The sequence below is a fragment of the Clupea harengus genome, chromosome 17, assembly GCF_900700415.2.
Source record: "Clupea harengus chromosome 17, Ch_v2.0.2, whole genome shotgun sequence".
In the NCBI taxonomy this organism is placed as follows: domain Eukaryota; kingdom Metazoa; phylum Chordata; class Actinopteri; order Clupeiformes; family Clupeidae; genus Clupea; species Clupea harengus.
This window is the reverse complement of record NC_045168.1, coordinates 20321936-20339435: the sequence shown is the minus strand read 5'-3', so window position 1 is coordinate 20339435 and position 17500 is coordinate 20321936. Positions and strand designations below refer to the sequence as shown.

General features: G+C 44.7%; 1 protein-coding gene across 4 annotated transcripts in view; it reads left to right on the top strand.

Annotated features, from left to right (window-relative positions):
* The window catches only part of LOC105897226 (cadherin-10-like), a 43042-nt gene that overhangs the window by 5375 nt on the left and 20167 nt on the right, over positions 1–17500 (top strand). For all 4 annotated transcript variants that reach the window (XM_031583926.2, XM_031583925.1, XM_031583927.1 and 1 more), the window contains exons 2-3: positions 2735–3147; positions 15323–15617. In XM_031583926.2, the coding sequence (XP_031439786.1) occupies positions 2884–3147; positions 15323–15617 (559 nt within the window). In that variant the 5' untranslated portion in view covers positions 2735–2883. The remainder of the gene's footprint in view (positions 1–2734; positions 3148–15322; positions 15618–17500) is intronic.

Below are 17500 nucleotides of genomic sequence, written 5' to 3'. Positions count from 1 at the left end.
CACACACACACAACAAGCTCTCCTCTCCATAAACAACTTTTTAATGCACTTAGGGTATTTAATGCGCCAATCAAGTTGAGATAATTAAGTAAAAGTTGTGAACATCTGGTGAGGATTTTCTTTTGCTTCTTTTCAGCGTCATTTCTCTTTTTTTTATGGAGTGTTTGGCAGATTTTTTAAAGAAGCCTCGCTGGTCCAGCACTCAATAGGCATGCTGCATCAAAGATTAATATCCAGAATGCTATTAAAATCTCAAGGACAGCCTTGAATGATAATTAGGAAATGCAATCACAAGAATCAGACCAGATTAATTGCCGCACACATTCCCGCGGTCTTTTCCGGAATGCTGCTGTCACACCCATAGCAGGCTACAGGCTCATGGTGAGGCGATAAGGGGGGAAAAAATACTTTATCAGCTTAAGGCTTATTGGCACCCTGCAAGTTTCCCAATCTCTGCAGGGAGAAAATATATCTCCTATCTGGACAAGGAGGAGGCCGCTTCCATATCCCACTTATCCTCCAGCGTGTCCATTTGTGTGTGTGTGCGTGTTTGCGTGCGTGCGTGTGTGTGTGTGTGTGTGTGTGTGTGTGTGTGTGTGTGTGTGTGTGTGTGTGTGTGTGTGTGTGTGTAGTACTCATGCAAGCACCACTCTGAACGTTTGAGAGCTGGTAGATCCGCAGTCGAGTTTCACATTAATGATGGCACTGCGAGAAACTTGTAACTGTGAAATGTGTCATAAACAAAATAAAACCACACACTCATGGTAAAAAGTGACAGGACTGCCCAATGAGGGCCGACTGCTGCGTTTGAGAACATCAGCTACTAGGGTGGTGCAGGAAAAGATCTTTTGATCTAGGCTCAATTACGGTAATGGCGCAGAATAGAATTGAGATGCTTTGAAATGGAGCGCACGTCAAGAATAACGAGTCAGCCGGTTTACTGACGATCTGACAGTGCTGCCAAAGATCAGAGCGAACCCCCTGACAGAGACGAACCTTCGAGACGAGCGTTCTTCCACGTCGGCCACAGAGGCGCAACCGAGGTCAGGCAGCCTGCCTGTTCAAGGTCATCTGTAACAAGTTTATTTTTTTTATCTGATGGCGAACGTGGACATTTTGTCAAAGTTAAACGGGCGCACACAATAAAGCCAGGGCCAGGGCTTGGCGACAGGGCCGATGCGCGCGGAAGACATGTGGACCATTAGTCCCGCTCATTATGATGTACACAACAGACGACGCAGATGGGGTGGCCTCAGCTGAACAATCGCGCAGCCAAGCGACTGGCCGTCCCTCTAAATTTCACGCTACTTAGACGCCCAATCTCTTGTCAGAGCTCGGCCTTTAAAATGCCACTGTGTTGGAGGCTTCTTGCGGTGGCGTTCTTCAGTAACTGGCCTTAAAAAAAGATTTTTAAGATGTTGAGGGACAGAAAGATGTATAAACTTCTTTCACTTATTCACACTGGCCTGTGCATCCCAGGATTTTTGCATGCATTTATCCACTGGGAACCATTCTTACTGGAGCAACAGAGTGAGAGTTTATTTTTTCTTCTAACATGACTGCCATGTCTGGCTCCACAAATGCACTGCATTCTTTTAAAGCGTGCTGCCCCGCATAATCCTTGTGGGTTTTTTTTTCTCTCCCCTTCACATCTCATTATCTGAATCATTAGATTTGTATTCATTGAATAATGTTAATTTGCATCTGGTGTTTCTGTCACATCAATGAAACCATAATACTAATTTGTGCGGAGGACAAAAAAAAAACTCAAGTGTCTTTGTTCAGTCAAATGCATCAGATGACATTGTTCCTCTCCTATGATTCTTTTTTAATAGTTTTTTTTCCCATCCTTTCTTTCATTATTTTTTTCTTTTTTGTTCGAACAAATGCTTCTGGTTCTCCTGCGCTAACCCCCGTGAGAGGCGTAATGAATGCGTGTCAAGAGTGGCACCCGGCACCACGGCCTTTTCCAGCCTCCTCTGCGCCGAGAAAAAAAAACAAAAAACACCCTCACGCCCCGCTCTGCTACGCGACGACTGGCAATGAAGATTTATTAGGATTAACTTCCAAAAAGCCAATAAATTATGCATGCATCCTCCAAATTACCTATCAGGAGCGTGTTGCTGGAGGAGCGTGGGCCGCGGCAAGATGTGGCTAAAACTCTGCTCTCTTCGCCAGCTGCACTCGCCGCTAGCTGCTACCGCCGCTGCAGTTGGCCGCTGTAGTCAGTAATTAGAACCTCACAGTGAGCACAGTCAGTGGCAGGGGCCCGGGGTGGAGGGATGGGTGGGTCAGAACAAAGGGCACTGTGGTTGCCCACGTACGCGCGCACACATAGAATACAAACTTTTTTTGCCACTGGGAGAGACAGATGAAGTGATACTGTAAGAGAGAGAATCTATCTATGACTATGAGAAAAAGGGATTGTTTTGAAGGTTTCTTTAATATTTCTTCTCTAGTTGCTCTCTTTCTCAGTACATATCGAGGATCAATAGAGATTATCAATAGAGATATCAAGTGAGATTTTCTTTCAATATGCATTTTTGATTCTTTACCATAACAGGACAGCTTCCAAACTCCCCCCCCCCATACCAATAACCTTGGAATGATTGCCTTGCTTAGTGTATGAATTCCCTGTGGATTTCTGTGCCGTGGATTACCAGGGATTAATCTACAATTCTCACTGCTGGGTGTTTTTCGCTAATGTTATGTTGTGTGTTGCTTTTCCTCACAGGGACTGGGCTGGACATCTCCAAAGATTGCCTTGGGTGGTTAAAATGCCCAATTTTGTGGCACTGGATTCCAGAATAGTCCCCTCAGCACTCTTCTCTCCTTCCTAACTGCCTACTCATCGTCAAAGTCACCCCTCGCTGATCGGATACCATGATCCTCAGTCACCTCCTCCCTCTCGTGGTGCTCCTCATTTTGGATTCTGCTGTGCCTCTGCCCACGGGAGAGAGCCAGTGGAATGTCACAGACGTCGATCATGTCAATGACACTTCCACGCCACAGACAGATGTCCCTGTCGCCACGCTGATGCGGCAGACTGACGGCAAAGTTCTGCGCCGCACCAAACGAGGGTGGATGTGGAATACCTTTGTTGTCATGGAGGAGTACACAGGAAATCTGGACCAATATGTGGGCAAGGTAAGGATTGTATGTGCATTTGTGTGTGTCTGTGTGTGTGTGTGTGAGTGTGTGTGTGTGTATGTGTGTGTGTGTGTGTGTGTGTGTGTGTGTGTGCGCGTGTGTGTGTATGTGTGTGTGTGTGTGTGTATGTGTGTGTGTGTGTGTGTGCGTGTGTGTGTGTGCGCGTGGCAGTGTGTGTGTGTGTGTGTGTGTGTGTGTGTGTGTGTGCGCGTGGCAGTGTGTGTGTCAGTGTGGTGAGTGGTTATATCGAATGCGACTCATGGTCTAATAGGTGTTCAATGGCAGTTGGTTGGGTGGAGAAACATCACTGTTGCACCTAATAGAGCACCTAACTAAGTGTACCCCTCAGCATGAGTCAACTGCCACTGCGGCCGACCACAAGCATCACGTCATCCTGTAAAAGCAAATTGGAATTATTGAATGTATCGGATGTAGGCTGGCTCCAGAGAGAATCTCGACCCTCCGGAGAGCAGGCTGGAAAGTGTGAGCTGTAAGCACTGGGCTGCCTCCGAGAGCCCTAGATTATGCAAACGAGATCTTAGTTGAAGGAGCACAAGTTGATGCAAAAAGAAACAAATCTCAGAGCCAGAGTGCACTCTCTCTCCCTCTTTCTCTCTCTTTCTCTCTCCCTCTCCCTCTCGCACTCTCTCTCTCTCTCTCTTTCTCGCTGTCTCTTTCACTGAGTCGTTCTCTCTCTTTCTGCCTCCCTCCTACTTCCTCCAGCTCTCTCCTCCTCTCCCTGCACTCTGAAAGGTGTGCCAGCCTTCCTGTCTGCCAGCGGCGGACAGATAAGCATCGCACCAGAGGAAGTGTTCCTCTGAGCAGCCGAGCCGCCAGATCAGAGCTGCCGTTGCTGTTGCTGCCGCTCTTCTTGTCAGGCATCCTCTGCTGCATACACATGTGTGTGTGTGTGTGTGTGTGTGTGTGTGTGTGTGCGCAGCAGCGGGGCTGGCTAACGCTAACCCGGCGATGGCGGTAATTTGGAGCACCGCATTGATCCCTCCCCCGAGAGGGGAAGAGAGGGAAAAAAGCGGGGCGACTGTTGACAGCCAATTTTCGACACGGAAGCTCACTTTCATCGCCCGCTTCATCCTCGCAAGTAAACAAGTGTCATGTGCCCGGGTGCTTGCGCTGGAGTGGAAGAGTAACGAGAAAAATGAAAAGTGAGAGAGGGGAAGAGAGAGAGAGAGAGAGAGAGAGAGAGAGAGAGAGAGAGAGAGAGAAAGGGGGGGTGGTAGGGGGGAAGGGTGCATGTGGATGAGTACTTTGAGATAGCATCTCTCTCACTTGTTAGAAGCGCAAAGCAAACATCAAGAAGAAAAGAAAGGAATTAAACAATAAATCTCTGTGAGCAGAGAGGCAGAATGTGATTCTTTTTTCGTGGGGGGTGGGGGCGTGGGGGTGGGGGTGGGGGTGGGGTGCTGTGTCATGAAGCGACGGAGCCTGGTGGATTGAACCAATGCCTCGTCCCGCTGCCCCGACCGACCTGGCTCGCTTCCCAGGGCCACTTTGATGGCTCTCTGGACTTTGCTGGTGTGACAGCAATCACACGCGTTTGGCTCCTGGCTCCCCCACCGTCCAATCACGTCCTCAATTAAAATGCCAGAAAGACGTGGGGCCACAATAAATACAGCAAAGGGAGGAATTCACAGCCATGCGTGGCTCCTGGGGTTGGGGGGAAGTGGTGGTGGTGAGGGAGAGCCCTATTGCATTTAGAGGCCCAGTGAGACGCCATCAAAGACATTGATGGTCTTCCTCATAAAGATAATTCCCCAGCCTCTGCTCAGCACGGCTGGAGACCGTATTTATTCCCATCCTATCACGCCCCACCTCCCCATGACCTGGCGGCGCTGCCTGCTGATTGAAGCCTCCGCCTCGCAGCCGCCGCCGCCGCCGCCGCCGCCACAGATCCGACAAATGGCAGAGAAAATGACCCAAACAAACCACCGACAGTAAATGCGCTAGACCGTTACGCTTGGCATATTGACACTTCAACAAATTAATTTTGAATCTCTCTTTCTGTCTTTCTCCCTCTCCCTCCTTCCCTCCTACTGTGGGCAACCTCTCGAAGGAACGTTTTTCAATTATGTATATGATGAAATGCATTTTGTGTGGGAGAGCATGAGCATAAATTAACAGCAGCAGAAAATGAACTTGGTGCATCATGAGAGACGACTGGATTCACTTGGCAAAATAAATATCACATATGAAAAAATAAGTCCTACAAGATTAGGCAATCATCCTTACATGCTATATCCATTACTTATTATACATTATTTTCAACATGTGGATGCACGCCAGACACCAGGCATGCTACAAGTGTTGTTGAGAGCAATACTAGAAGCTCTACTGCACTGCAAAGTGAGCAGACGCTCCTCAGGGCTGCTCTCTTTCTCGCCAGGTTCTGAACTGAGTGTTAGCTTAGCACCTGCGAGGCGTAATTTCCCCTCAGGTCTTGGGGATGGCATCTGCTTCGAGACGCTAACTAACACCAGAGCTCTCATTGCTCTCTTCCCCTCCAACTGCGCAGCCGAGACCAGATCGGGCCCCTCGTTTCCCCTGGTGCGTGATCACCTGAAGTGCTGAGTGGGTCGGATCAGAAGTGCGGGGTGTTCAGGAGGCAATCTGTCGCTCTTTTTGTGTGCAGAGCCAGCGGAGAGGGCAGAGCCAGCGGAGAGGGCAGTCCCTTCGCGGTCGGTGCCGTCAGCGGCGGCCATGTGAACAAAATTCCATTAACCTCCCACCGGCTCGAGTGGAGGTCCAGTAAACAAACTCTTTAGCCATCCACTCCAGTGTAACTTGCCCACGACACTGAACAAACACTCAAGCCACCTCCTCAGATGTGTAGCACACTGTGTGTGTGTGTGTGCATGTGTGTGTGTGTGTGTGTGTGCGTGTGTGGAGAATGTGACTCTGCACATAAGTGAAATGAAAGGGGAATGGCTTGGGGAAAATGTCACACCCGTGCACTGAATGTTTCATGTTTTCAGCGCCTTGTTGAATAGAGCAAAGCCAGCGACACTTCCAATGATTTTACAGATCAAAAATGTCAGGTGAACAATTGGCATGATTAATCTGGTTTGGCTGCTCATCTGATGGATTTTATCCAGTGATGCACTCACAGTATTAAAACATTTCTTTCATGTTTTTGTGGACATGATGGTGTAAATTAGACTCAAAAAAGTTTGCAAGTCACATTGAACACGGTTTGTTTTTCTCATTTTAGCCACACAACCATCAGTAGTCCAGAAGCCTTTACAGTATGTATGTATGAAGTAATCTGATGTCACATAATTGACTAAAACAATCCATCTGATTCAATGTCAAGTGTCAATGTCTTAAATAATTGTAGCTACTTTGATCATGTAGTTCAAAGGCTAGCTAGGCTACATCTAGCCTGTGAAGGAACAGCCATGGTGTTAGTCAGGCGACAGATGGACAACAGGTGTAATGGTCGCAATTTACTCTTTTCTTTTCGGTTACATTTGCATATATTGATATATTGCAAGTATTGCATTTGCAATATATCAACAACTGATTATGAATACAACACAACTGCACCTTTAACTCGAACAGGGCGAATGATCTGCCTTCACTGTTTTACATTTGCAGGAAGGCCTACCGATGACCCTATAAGTAGTTTTAATACACGTTGAGACAGTATAGAAGAAAAGCACCACATATGAAAGCTGTCTTTCACTCTGTTCTCCTTGAAATAATAGTTCCCCAGTATCCTAAAGTGTGTGTTCCAGCTCATTTCCACACCTGCAGATATCCATTGGCACCGTACTTAAAGGTGCGTGTTCAGAAAGAGTAGCATGAGATGCCGGAGCAGCCTACGCTGAATATGAAGCCTTCCAAACAATAAATGAGGATCAGTGTTTGTTGTTTGTTTTCCCTTACCCATAAGCTTTATCCGTAGACTGTTATTACAGCTGTCCAAACCCACTCAAAGCCCTGAAAGCTTCTGCGAACCGCAAACGGTCGCTTGTAAGTGTGTGTGTGTGTAAGGCAATTTCCTGTGGTGAGTTGGAGATCGTGGCCCTCCCAACCTTTTGGGCATGTCTACGTGGAGGAGTGTGTTCAGGTTATTACTGGGCTGAAACCATCCTTTCAGTCAAACAGGTGAAGTCAAAAAAATGATTTTCAGTCAGCTCAGGGGCACCGGACCACAAACAGCACACACCATTTTCAGTGACACAACATGAGCGAAGGACACATCATAGTCAGTAAGATGGATGAAGAACAAAATGGTGACACACTTAAAAAAAAAAAAAAAAAGGTTATATGTGTGCAAAGAGTCAAAGACTGCGCCCCAGTAAAAGTGTGTGTGTGTGTGTGTGTGTGTGTGTGTGTGTGTGTGTGTAAGGTGCAGGGGGGGGGAGAAAAGTGAGGGAGCTAAAGGAATGGGAGAAACACACAATAATTATTCTGTATCCATTCTGGACTTGATCTCTACTTCCCTATCTCTTCCGCACAGCACTGAGCAATGCTCACAACAGACCTGACAGGAATTGCCAATGATTCAGCTGCCTCACTGCCTCTCCCTATGTGTGTGTGTGTTTGTGTATGTCTGTGTGTGTGCAATGGATTTAACTCCTCGAGCCGCTCGGAGCGTCAAAGGCTAATTTTGTGCTACATGATTTTTAAAAAGGCAAATGAAAGGCAAAGAGCTGCAGAACCTTGCTGCGCATTCCTCCATAGCCACTCTCTGCTCATTACAATCAAGGCCACTCTAACACCCCCCAAAAATAAACTCCCTTACAAAAACAGGCATGTTCGACGCCGTTACCGCATTCTTTATCTCGCAGCTGCACCACTCTTTCTCCACTCTTTCACGTTTTTCGTACTGACGAGTTAACGAGCAATTGTTCCGCGATTATTCCTATTTTCGAACAAAAGGTCTCTCTGTTCAAGTTTCGTGAATGCCACTGAGGGTTGGATCTGGAGCTGGGGACTTGGAAGGGCTAGTGCGACTCTCCCTCCATCAGTATTCAGCGCCTGGCCTGGAATATGCCACAGCGTTTCTGGATGCCGGATGTGTTGCCGGGCAGCCAACTGCGGCCAGGAATCTAGGAAATCAGCAGGGTGGTGGTTTTAATTTTTCTGTTTGTTTTTATTGTTATTTTGTCCCGCAGAATACTGTTATGTTGTGTGTGTGTATATGTGAGTGTATGTTTTTTTCCCCCCCTTTTCATGAGTCGTGGGTAATGACCAGAATACCGCTGTAAGACACGTCCGTCTAAAAAGGTCTTTTACTGCCTTTCCAGTGTCCGCAGGGGGTTCTGCTCAATAATTAGGGCACACAATGCTGTTCCGAGAGCTTTTCTCAGAGCCACAAAATGTGGTGATTGGCCACATTTCAGAGAGAAAACATCTGGTGCATGGCCATCCAGCGAAAGTGCATTACAAAAAGACGGGTGGGTAGAAAGACATAAATGGACTCACAATCAATTAGGATTTCATGGCAACAACAGCAACTTCTCCTGAAAATGCAATGGGCAAAAAAAAAAAAACGAAACATTCCCTGCATGTCTTTTTTGGTAAGAGCCAAGAAATAGTCCCCATCTTCTACAGAGAGTGGGGAGGGCCGTCCAGATTTGTAATGGCTGTTGTGGTGGAGAGGTTGGAGTGCTGAAGGCAGGCAGGAGGAGGGGGGGCAGGGACTGAGCACTAGGCCGTCTCACTCTGGGAGCACTTGGGCTGTTTTGCTGCCCGTGCACATCCAGCAAGTACCCAAGGACATGAGCTCAGCGTGTTCTGCCTTTAACTAGTCCAATTCCACAGGAAGTGCTGGGACCAAATCATTTCTTTTAAAGACGTTTCTTTCCTTTTTCCATTATGGTTCCACATTCATCAGAACAACCATTCTGCTTGCACACTTTCCTTTCAAATTCTCCCCAAACGACCTTGATCTGGAACAGAGGGGCATGTGGGGGAGCATTTGAGCACAGATGGTTAATGTAATTAGAGGTCTCTCGGATGTGAGGATGATTGAAAGGTCCCATTGATCTGGGGAGATGAGAGGGAAGTGTGGTTAGCCTAGTCATAAACCGATGCTATTAACTTCTACAAGCAAACATGTAAATTAGCGCACTAGTAACACATCCCATTATAAGGGTCTGGGCAAGACTTATAACTACATATTATCAGAGACAGCTTTAGTTATACATTTATAGGGTTTCAATCCATAAAACATTATATATATGTGCTCATGTTGGTTATTATACATGGGGGAAAGGGGGAAAATGCCACCATTCAGCTCAATGGAGAAATTTTGATGAAAGCCCAAACTGGACTCTCCTATTGATAAGGATTTACTATATGGCCTGCTTTTTACCACTGTTTAAATTTCAAACACACAATCAATTATGAATTGTGATTTAGAGCCATCATTAATAAAGCATAAAGCTTCCATCATGATGCGGAGCAAGGGACTGTGGGTGTCTCCCAGCATGCCATGTGAGCGAGAGATTGTTTGTTTGTAGATTTGTTCTGTTCTGTTCTGTTCTGTTCTGAAATGATGTGGTTCATGCCTCCCTTTTGTGTTTGGTGTGTGTGACAAGCGTTTCGTCTGTGTTATGCCGATTTTAGTCTGTTATAGTTAATTGTGTTAGTTTAGCCTTATCTGTCCACCGTCACTGTAAGGGTCAGCGTTAAGTAAGACTATTTCCATTTCTCCCGTTCTGTGTATGTGATTGAGTTCATGTGCTGATGAAAATAAACAGAATTCCTGGGGTCTGTCTGGTGTACAGGAATTGCTTTGAGAATTGTGATCTCTGCCTCCCAACGCCTCCTTTCACGCTAGACCGCCACAATATGCTGCGGGATGCTGTCGGAATTATAACGGTCGTCTGGGCACTTCTAGGGTTTACACGTGACTGTTGCTTGAAATCATGGAACATTTGTCTGATGGGAATCTAAATTCACTCTTCTAAGAAACCCTTTTATCAGCTCTAGCACTTTGTGTGAAAAGAAAAAAAGAAAGAAGTCAAAAAGTGACAAACCTTCATTTTTAAGAAGCGGTCAAACACAGCCAAACCTATAGAAGTCACGGTGACCATCTTGTTTATTGTCCACCTTGAGCTCAAATTCTAACGGGTGGAGGGGGCAGTGAGTTTAGGAGGACTGCTGATGGTGTAGATTGTATGATGCATCTTTAGCCACTCTCAAAGCTTAGAGTGCTCCTTGAGGTCTGCGCAAGAAAGCTGAGACACACTTACTGCCCATCACTCAAAGCGGCATTTTACACAGCGAAAGGGAAAGGCCTCTGTGAGGTGCACTCAGCACAAAATAAAATCCACCATTTCAATGGAGGTTTTTTTTTTCTCCACACTGAAATAGGGTCACAGAAGCCTAGAAGTTTCCAGAAGCTATCCGATTAAACAGCTGTATTGCCCTGCTGAAACGCACATATTTTTACTGGGTCCCGCTTTACTGAAATTGGTGTGCTTTTGCCTAGCGTTGTGTGAAAGCTGACAGCAGTTTGCAGTGATCCCATATTGTGCTAAAGGCCCCAGGAGAGCAGTACTTTATAAACAGCATGATTTGAGGCAATCATACTGAGGGTACAATGGGAGTCACTGCCTGTTAGCATTTTGAACCTGACGGCTTGGCCTCCATTATACTTGAGCAGAGAGAAAACGCTTTTTTAATTTGTCTGTTTTGTGAGGGTGTGTGTGTGTGTGTGTGTGTGTGTGTGTGTGTGTGCGTGTGTGTGCACGCACACAAATGTATGTGTGTATGTATTTGTGTGTGTAAGTGTTTTACTTCCCCATTTAAGACAATAAACAGCCCATGTAAATCCCTTAAGCCTATGTGGTCTGTTGACTGTCAAACAGCAATTAGCCGGCAGACTTTACAATGGAGTGTGTGTGTGTGTGTATGTGTGGGGGGGGGGTATAACAGAGTTCCCTTCAGCTTAGCACTTTTGAGTCTGACATCTCTTGATTCTTTTAAGGGATTAATGGCCACTTTTGAAAGGCAATGGGGGAACGGAACGGGCGTTGTGCAGGGTGTACCAGAGGATTTCACAGCTGTAAAGGATGTGGGATTTCCAATTACGCCGCCATTAGGGGATTCTACCCATGTTTGAGGTGGTGTGGAGGGCAGTTCACTGTCTTACATTCAGTTGCGTCTCCACGACCATCGTCAGACAGGATTATGAAATCCAGCAGCTGACACCAGTCCTGTCACAGACATAACACATGGGGTGTGTGTCTTGGTTATTGTGAACATGGTTTGTTTTGGATCACATGCTACTATTTGTGCTATATACATTGTGTTCTGTTCCAGTGGGCTTCACGGTTCTGTAACATTGAACTGATGCATTGTAGTGTTGGTTGTTTTATCTACTGCACAATTACAAATATCTTTTGGACATGCGTTCAAATCTTCTAATATTCAGATGTTATGATTTACTGATTACAATGTTGTGAAGAGAATACGAGCCAAATATTGCACATAAAAAAATGCACTTATGCTAATGAGTTACTGCATTTCAATCCCACAGACATTTTGGCAGGCATATATTTAACAGTAGTAACAAGGGCCAGTATTCTTTCTCCATATGCTGGTAACACAGACACAATGTCATAGCCAATGAAGGGGGACCTCAGTACTGGCAATATTACCCATAACTCAACTGGCCAGCTATGCATTTGGAAATGTATGTATACAATGCTCTCTCTGTGTGTATGAGTGTGTGAAAGAGAGAGAGAGAGAGAGATAATTAGATATTCTCTTTGCCTGTGATGTTATTTATATCCATGAGGAGATGTTGTACGTGGTGTCCCTTGCTCGTTGTCACTCACACGGTGGGCCTTTAAGATGTGACAGCGAATAAACCCCAGAGAGAGTGAGAGAAAAATGTCATTAACATGGCCATAATGAATTTCATGGTAATATTTGCATATATTAGAGTTGCACTTCAGAGTGTTTGCAGCTAGATCGTAATTACTATGATTACTACATTTGTGTGCATTTATTTTACATTAAACATCTGTGGAGTCATGAGGGTCAACATCACGGCCCCATCAGTTGGTAGGGGTTAATTGCCTCTGTGTATGTACGCCAGGTTGTTTGTGTATTAGAATTCATTCCATCTGGATGTCAAAGCAGATTGGTTGGTGTTTGGCGGTGTTTGGCGGTGTTACCTTACGATGCAGTCATATGCCATGTTAATGAAAGCTTTGCTGCGTATAACGGATGGCATATATTCAAAACATAAAAACCTAGTAACAATTTGCCATAATGCTGTGTTGGCCATAAATGACATAGGGGTAATTCAGTATAAGCTACAGTCTTCATTTCAAGATGAATCTGCTAATCAGTAGAACATGATAGACAGGGTGTTACCACAAATGATGCCAGATGCCAAAGGCGAGTGCCTTGCATGACAGTTCCACAGACACAATACTATAATCATTCTTGAATCCAGATTGTTGTCCATTGACCAAAGAGAGACATAACTACAGAAAAATGGAACTCATATAGTTCATGTCTATGGGTGCTGTGTGTGTGTGTGTGTGTAGGTGTGTGTGTGTGTGTGTGTGTGTGTGTGTGTAGGTGTGTGTAGGTGTGTGTGTGTGTGTGTGTGTGTGTGTGTGTGTGTGTGTGTGTGTGTGTGTGTGTGTGTGTAGGTGTGTGTAGGTGTGTGTGTGTGTGTGTGTGTGTGTGTGTGTGTGTGTGTGTGTGTGTGTGTGTGTGTGTGTGTGTGTGTGTGTGTGTGTGTGTTATGTAAGGTCCCTACACAGTATCTGTGATGGAATAAAAGGGAACAGTTCTGAGCAAAGAGGAGGGTTTTTTCAATAGGACACATGGAGTAGTCAATTAATACTCTTTAGAATAATGGCCTGTGCTTTTACAGTGAGTAATTGTACCGGAGGATCTTTTAGAGGTGCATTGCTCAGATAAAGAGGAGACAATGGTTAGTTCCAAAATGGGATGTTGACCCTGTGCTTGGCTCGAGCTCAAATAAAGGTATTGCAGAATGATCTAATCTTCTGTCTTAAGTATGTCATCAATCAACACTCATTATGCAGTGAATGATGTAAGCATTTATACACTAAAGATAAGAGGATATATGGAGGACAGTCAAACTAACCAACAAACTCATATTTAAAGCACTTTAGTTTAGAGAACATATTTGAACCATTACCACATAACTAATATGTGTCTGTAGAAGTGCACAATAAAGTCTGCATTGAGCATCATTGATAATTTATTATGCATGCATTCGCCTTTTTCTTATTCTCTCTGAATATGTCACTTATTCTTGGTAAATCTTTAATAACCAACTAGATGCTCTCAATCCTAAGCTTACTGATGCTGCTAGTGGTGTCTAGGAGGTATGGTCCCTCTTCTGAAGTGGAAACCTGCTCAAGAGCAATGGGTGCACCTACATAGTACACCTACTACATAGTATACCGTTACTGATCTAACATCAGTTCCCTGTACTAAAGTGAAGGATTACCTTCCATATAATCAGACTAAAATCATATACATTTATCCTTCATAAACTTTAAATATATCATCATTCCTTTAAAACAGGTTCCTTGTTCTAAAGTGAAGGCTCATAGTTTTCTAATGACAATGTAAAAAGGATGAACACCTTCTGAGAGTTTGACATTTTTATTTAGAAAAATAAATTACAAGACAGTTTCTCAGAACATTCGACATGTGTCCAAAATACCCTACCCCACCCCATCCAAAGTAACCATCTTATGTTTTCACAAGACAGACACCTTTTCCAAAGCCTTAAGGCTCCATCAGGCTCTGTGAGACCTGATCTGTAAGACAGTCTTGTAAGACTACAAGATGACTTGTTGGTAACGTTTGTTTGTTTGTACAGTAAAGTTTGCAGGTAGGAATACCTATTCAACAACTATTCTGCCACTACAATTGACATATTCAGACAGCATATTAAAAGACTATTATCTTTCTATTTTGATCCTACCAGTTGGTTGGATGTACCCAGAATAAATGACCTATTCATGACCTTCCCACACTGGCCTAATACATTATTAATGGTGCTTGATGCAGACCTTATTGGGCACTAATACAGACACCAATTATATATGTTTTAATGGCTAACATGTGTCCCTTAAGTAAAGTGTTACCAAATAAATAAATAAACACACCAGAATTCACTGAGACCGGTAAACTTATTTGATATCTTTGGGTTGACTTCAAGACTCTATATACTCTCAAATTATGGGTATCATAATGCCCACCTCTCTCTCTCTCTCACACACACATACACAAACACAGTATCTGCTGTAAGACTTTATGATATACTACTGTGTGGTAGCAAAGACACACAGACTATTGTAGGATAGAACAAGACCGAAGCATTACAACGTGGCAAAGCCCACACTAAGGCTAAGACTTAGAAATCTGCCATGCTCTGGAATCTACTGCTGTCTTTGAAAGTGTTCATCACATGCGACAGCAGGAGTAAAGCCACCGCCACTAGATCATTCCCTACCAGTACCAGCACAACTGCAAGAGCCATTAAAAGACTCTTCTTTCAAACGTATGCCTTCGTGTCTCTAGCAAGCTTGACAACCACCACTTCTACGACAACCACCACTCAAAGCTAAAGCTTTATACAGGCTTTTTGCAGTCTTACATAACTGCATAAGGTTCTTTCATTTATTTTGTTTATTTATTTTTCAATATTTCATCTTATTTTTCTACGGAAATTAATTGGTGTTGTGGGAGGGGCGGTATTTGTAATGGGGTTATGTGAGGCCCGTAGCCTGCATACCTCTTGCTTGTTGACAGGCCTCTTCAGGTGGCAGTTGCAATCAAGACAACAAGCTCTGCAATCAGCTGAAGAGGACTGAGGACTTAAAGTATGCACTTGGGTTGCTAAGGAACAGGTGTAAACTGGGAAGATGTCTGTGGAAGGTCTTAAAAGAAAGTTAACCATTCACTATGAAAGAGTAGTCGTGGGGGGGGGGGGGGAGGGAACACATATCACAAATGTCCAAACAGCTCAAAGCCACTTTTCCTAATCCAAAGAATCGTTGCCACTACTGTAAGACATTGTGACGATGACAAATAAAAAAGAAAGTGTACATTTTAAATGAAAATTGCCATTCATCATCTTCTCTACATGTCTTTCTCCTGTCTATTTTCTCTCTCCTTCTCTCTCCTTCCCTTCCAGTTGCACTCAGATAGAGACAGAGGAGATGGCAGTATAAAATATGTGCTTATTGGCGATGGAGCCGGCGTGGTGTTCGAGATCAACGAGACATCGGGCGACATCCACGCCAAGAAGCGCCTGGACCGTGAGGAGAAGGCCTACTACATTCTGCGCGCCCAGGCTGTGAACCGGCGGACCGGCCAGGCCCTGGAAGACTGGTCCAACTTCACCATCAAGATTCACGACATCAACGACAACGAGCCCAAGTTCGAAAGAGACACGTTCCTGGCTACCGTGCCGGAGATGTCCGAAGTGGGTGAGTGAAGTGTCTGATTTCATACTGTGTTACCCCGCAAAGTACAAAGTACACAGACAAAAACAAAACGCTTGCGGTAGCATTTCCAACATGCACAGGTCTAAGAGGGACCGACTCAAATCCCAATCTCTCTCTCCCACGCATCTCCTATCTCTCCTGTTTAAATAAAAGCAAAAAAGCCCCAATATTTCACTTGGTAAAAAAGAGGAAAAACAATCCATGAATTGAAATATTAGCTCGACTGTAACAGCATTTTTGACAGTTTGGGAGACAGCCTTGTTGTTATCGTCGCCTGCACTCAAGTCTAGACACGGAGAGAGTGAGGGAGCTTTTTTTAACAGCGACTTTGATGGAGGTGCACGGCACAATCCTGCAGGCGGCGGCTTTCGGAGAAGCACAGACAAGAGTGCGAGCGGTGTGAGTGTCGTGTCCCGTGTCATATTAGTTCTGAGGGAGATGGGATGGCTCCTGTTGTGAAAGATGAAACGCGAGCGGCCTCAAGGACGTGCTTTGTTTACGGGCAGAGGCAGCAGGGTGGCTCAGATGTTTTACTCTCTTTTGTGTGGGAAGAGGCAGTGCCGTTAAAGTTAAAATTCAGTGGTCGTGCCGATGAGAATGATAAGACCTGAAGAGATCGGTATGAAGACTTACGGTCATTCCTCATCATAATAATCACAAACCTTTTTTTTCTAGCTGTTTTTCTAGCTCCACATAGACAGCAGGCCACAAAAAGGAGTTCAGAAAACTCCTTCAAATATTAATTCAATGGGCTAACAAAACAACTCATTTTCAAATGAATTTGGTACATAATGCAGTAGTAGGGTTGAACACCTAGATGAAGTCAAATACGTTATAATCCTCTTAAAATAATAGCTATGATGATGAAGGTTTTGTAACAACCGTAGCTATCGACCATGTGCACGTGGCCATGGAGCACAAGCTGAAATCAATCCTCTGCTATGAGGCCAGTGCTGACCTTGCCTCTGGGGTCAGTCTCGCCATGCAGTGACTCAAAACTCATTTGCAGAGAAGGCAAACACCTGGAGCAGGTTTTGATTAGAGATTATGATCGTGATAATGCAATCATTTGATATTCTGATCAATGAGCCTGCCGATGAAACCAGTGAGCACATTGGGCGAATTAACACCATTCTCAGACTTTTTTATTTAAAAAAGGGGAACAAATGCCTGGAATACACAAACTCCTACTGTTCTTGCACAGCGCTATGTTTTCTGTTATTTACGAAGGTGATAATAATTGCTTTGAAAGAGTGAAAAAATTACCAATTAAAATCCCAAATAGGATTTAGCTTGAAATGTGCTGCTAAACTTCAATAGAACAACATGGCATGTGTTGCTTCATTCATGTGTAATCAAAAACATAAAAACAAACCAATATGCATCAAACACACTTCCTGTTTTTACCAACAATATAACCCATTAACACCAATGACACTGGTTAAGGGATTTGTGATCTATCAACTATTGAGTGTCATAGAAAGCTATTTCTGCATGTTCTGTCCCACACTCACATTAACGAGGCACTTAACGCATCCACGAGAGAGCGAATGAGAGAGAAAGCACTGAACTGAAGGGTTGCTAGAATGTTTACTTCTACTAGCCTCTTCGTCTGTGTAAACAGCAGCCCAGTCGGCAGCCACAGAGGGAGTCCACACAGGAGAGTTAGTCTGTGGGAGGATGAGCACACACTCCGCACACACAGCCAATAACGCCAGTTAAACACATCGCAAACACACACACACACCCCGCCAGCGTTGGAATCGCCAAAAGCTACTTACAGCAATAACAGAGAAGCAAATAGAAACGGTGTGGGGCTGAAATGGTACTCGCTATCCTTCGTGACATTGCAGTGCTGTATGTGG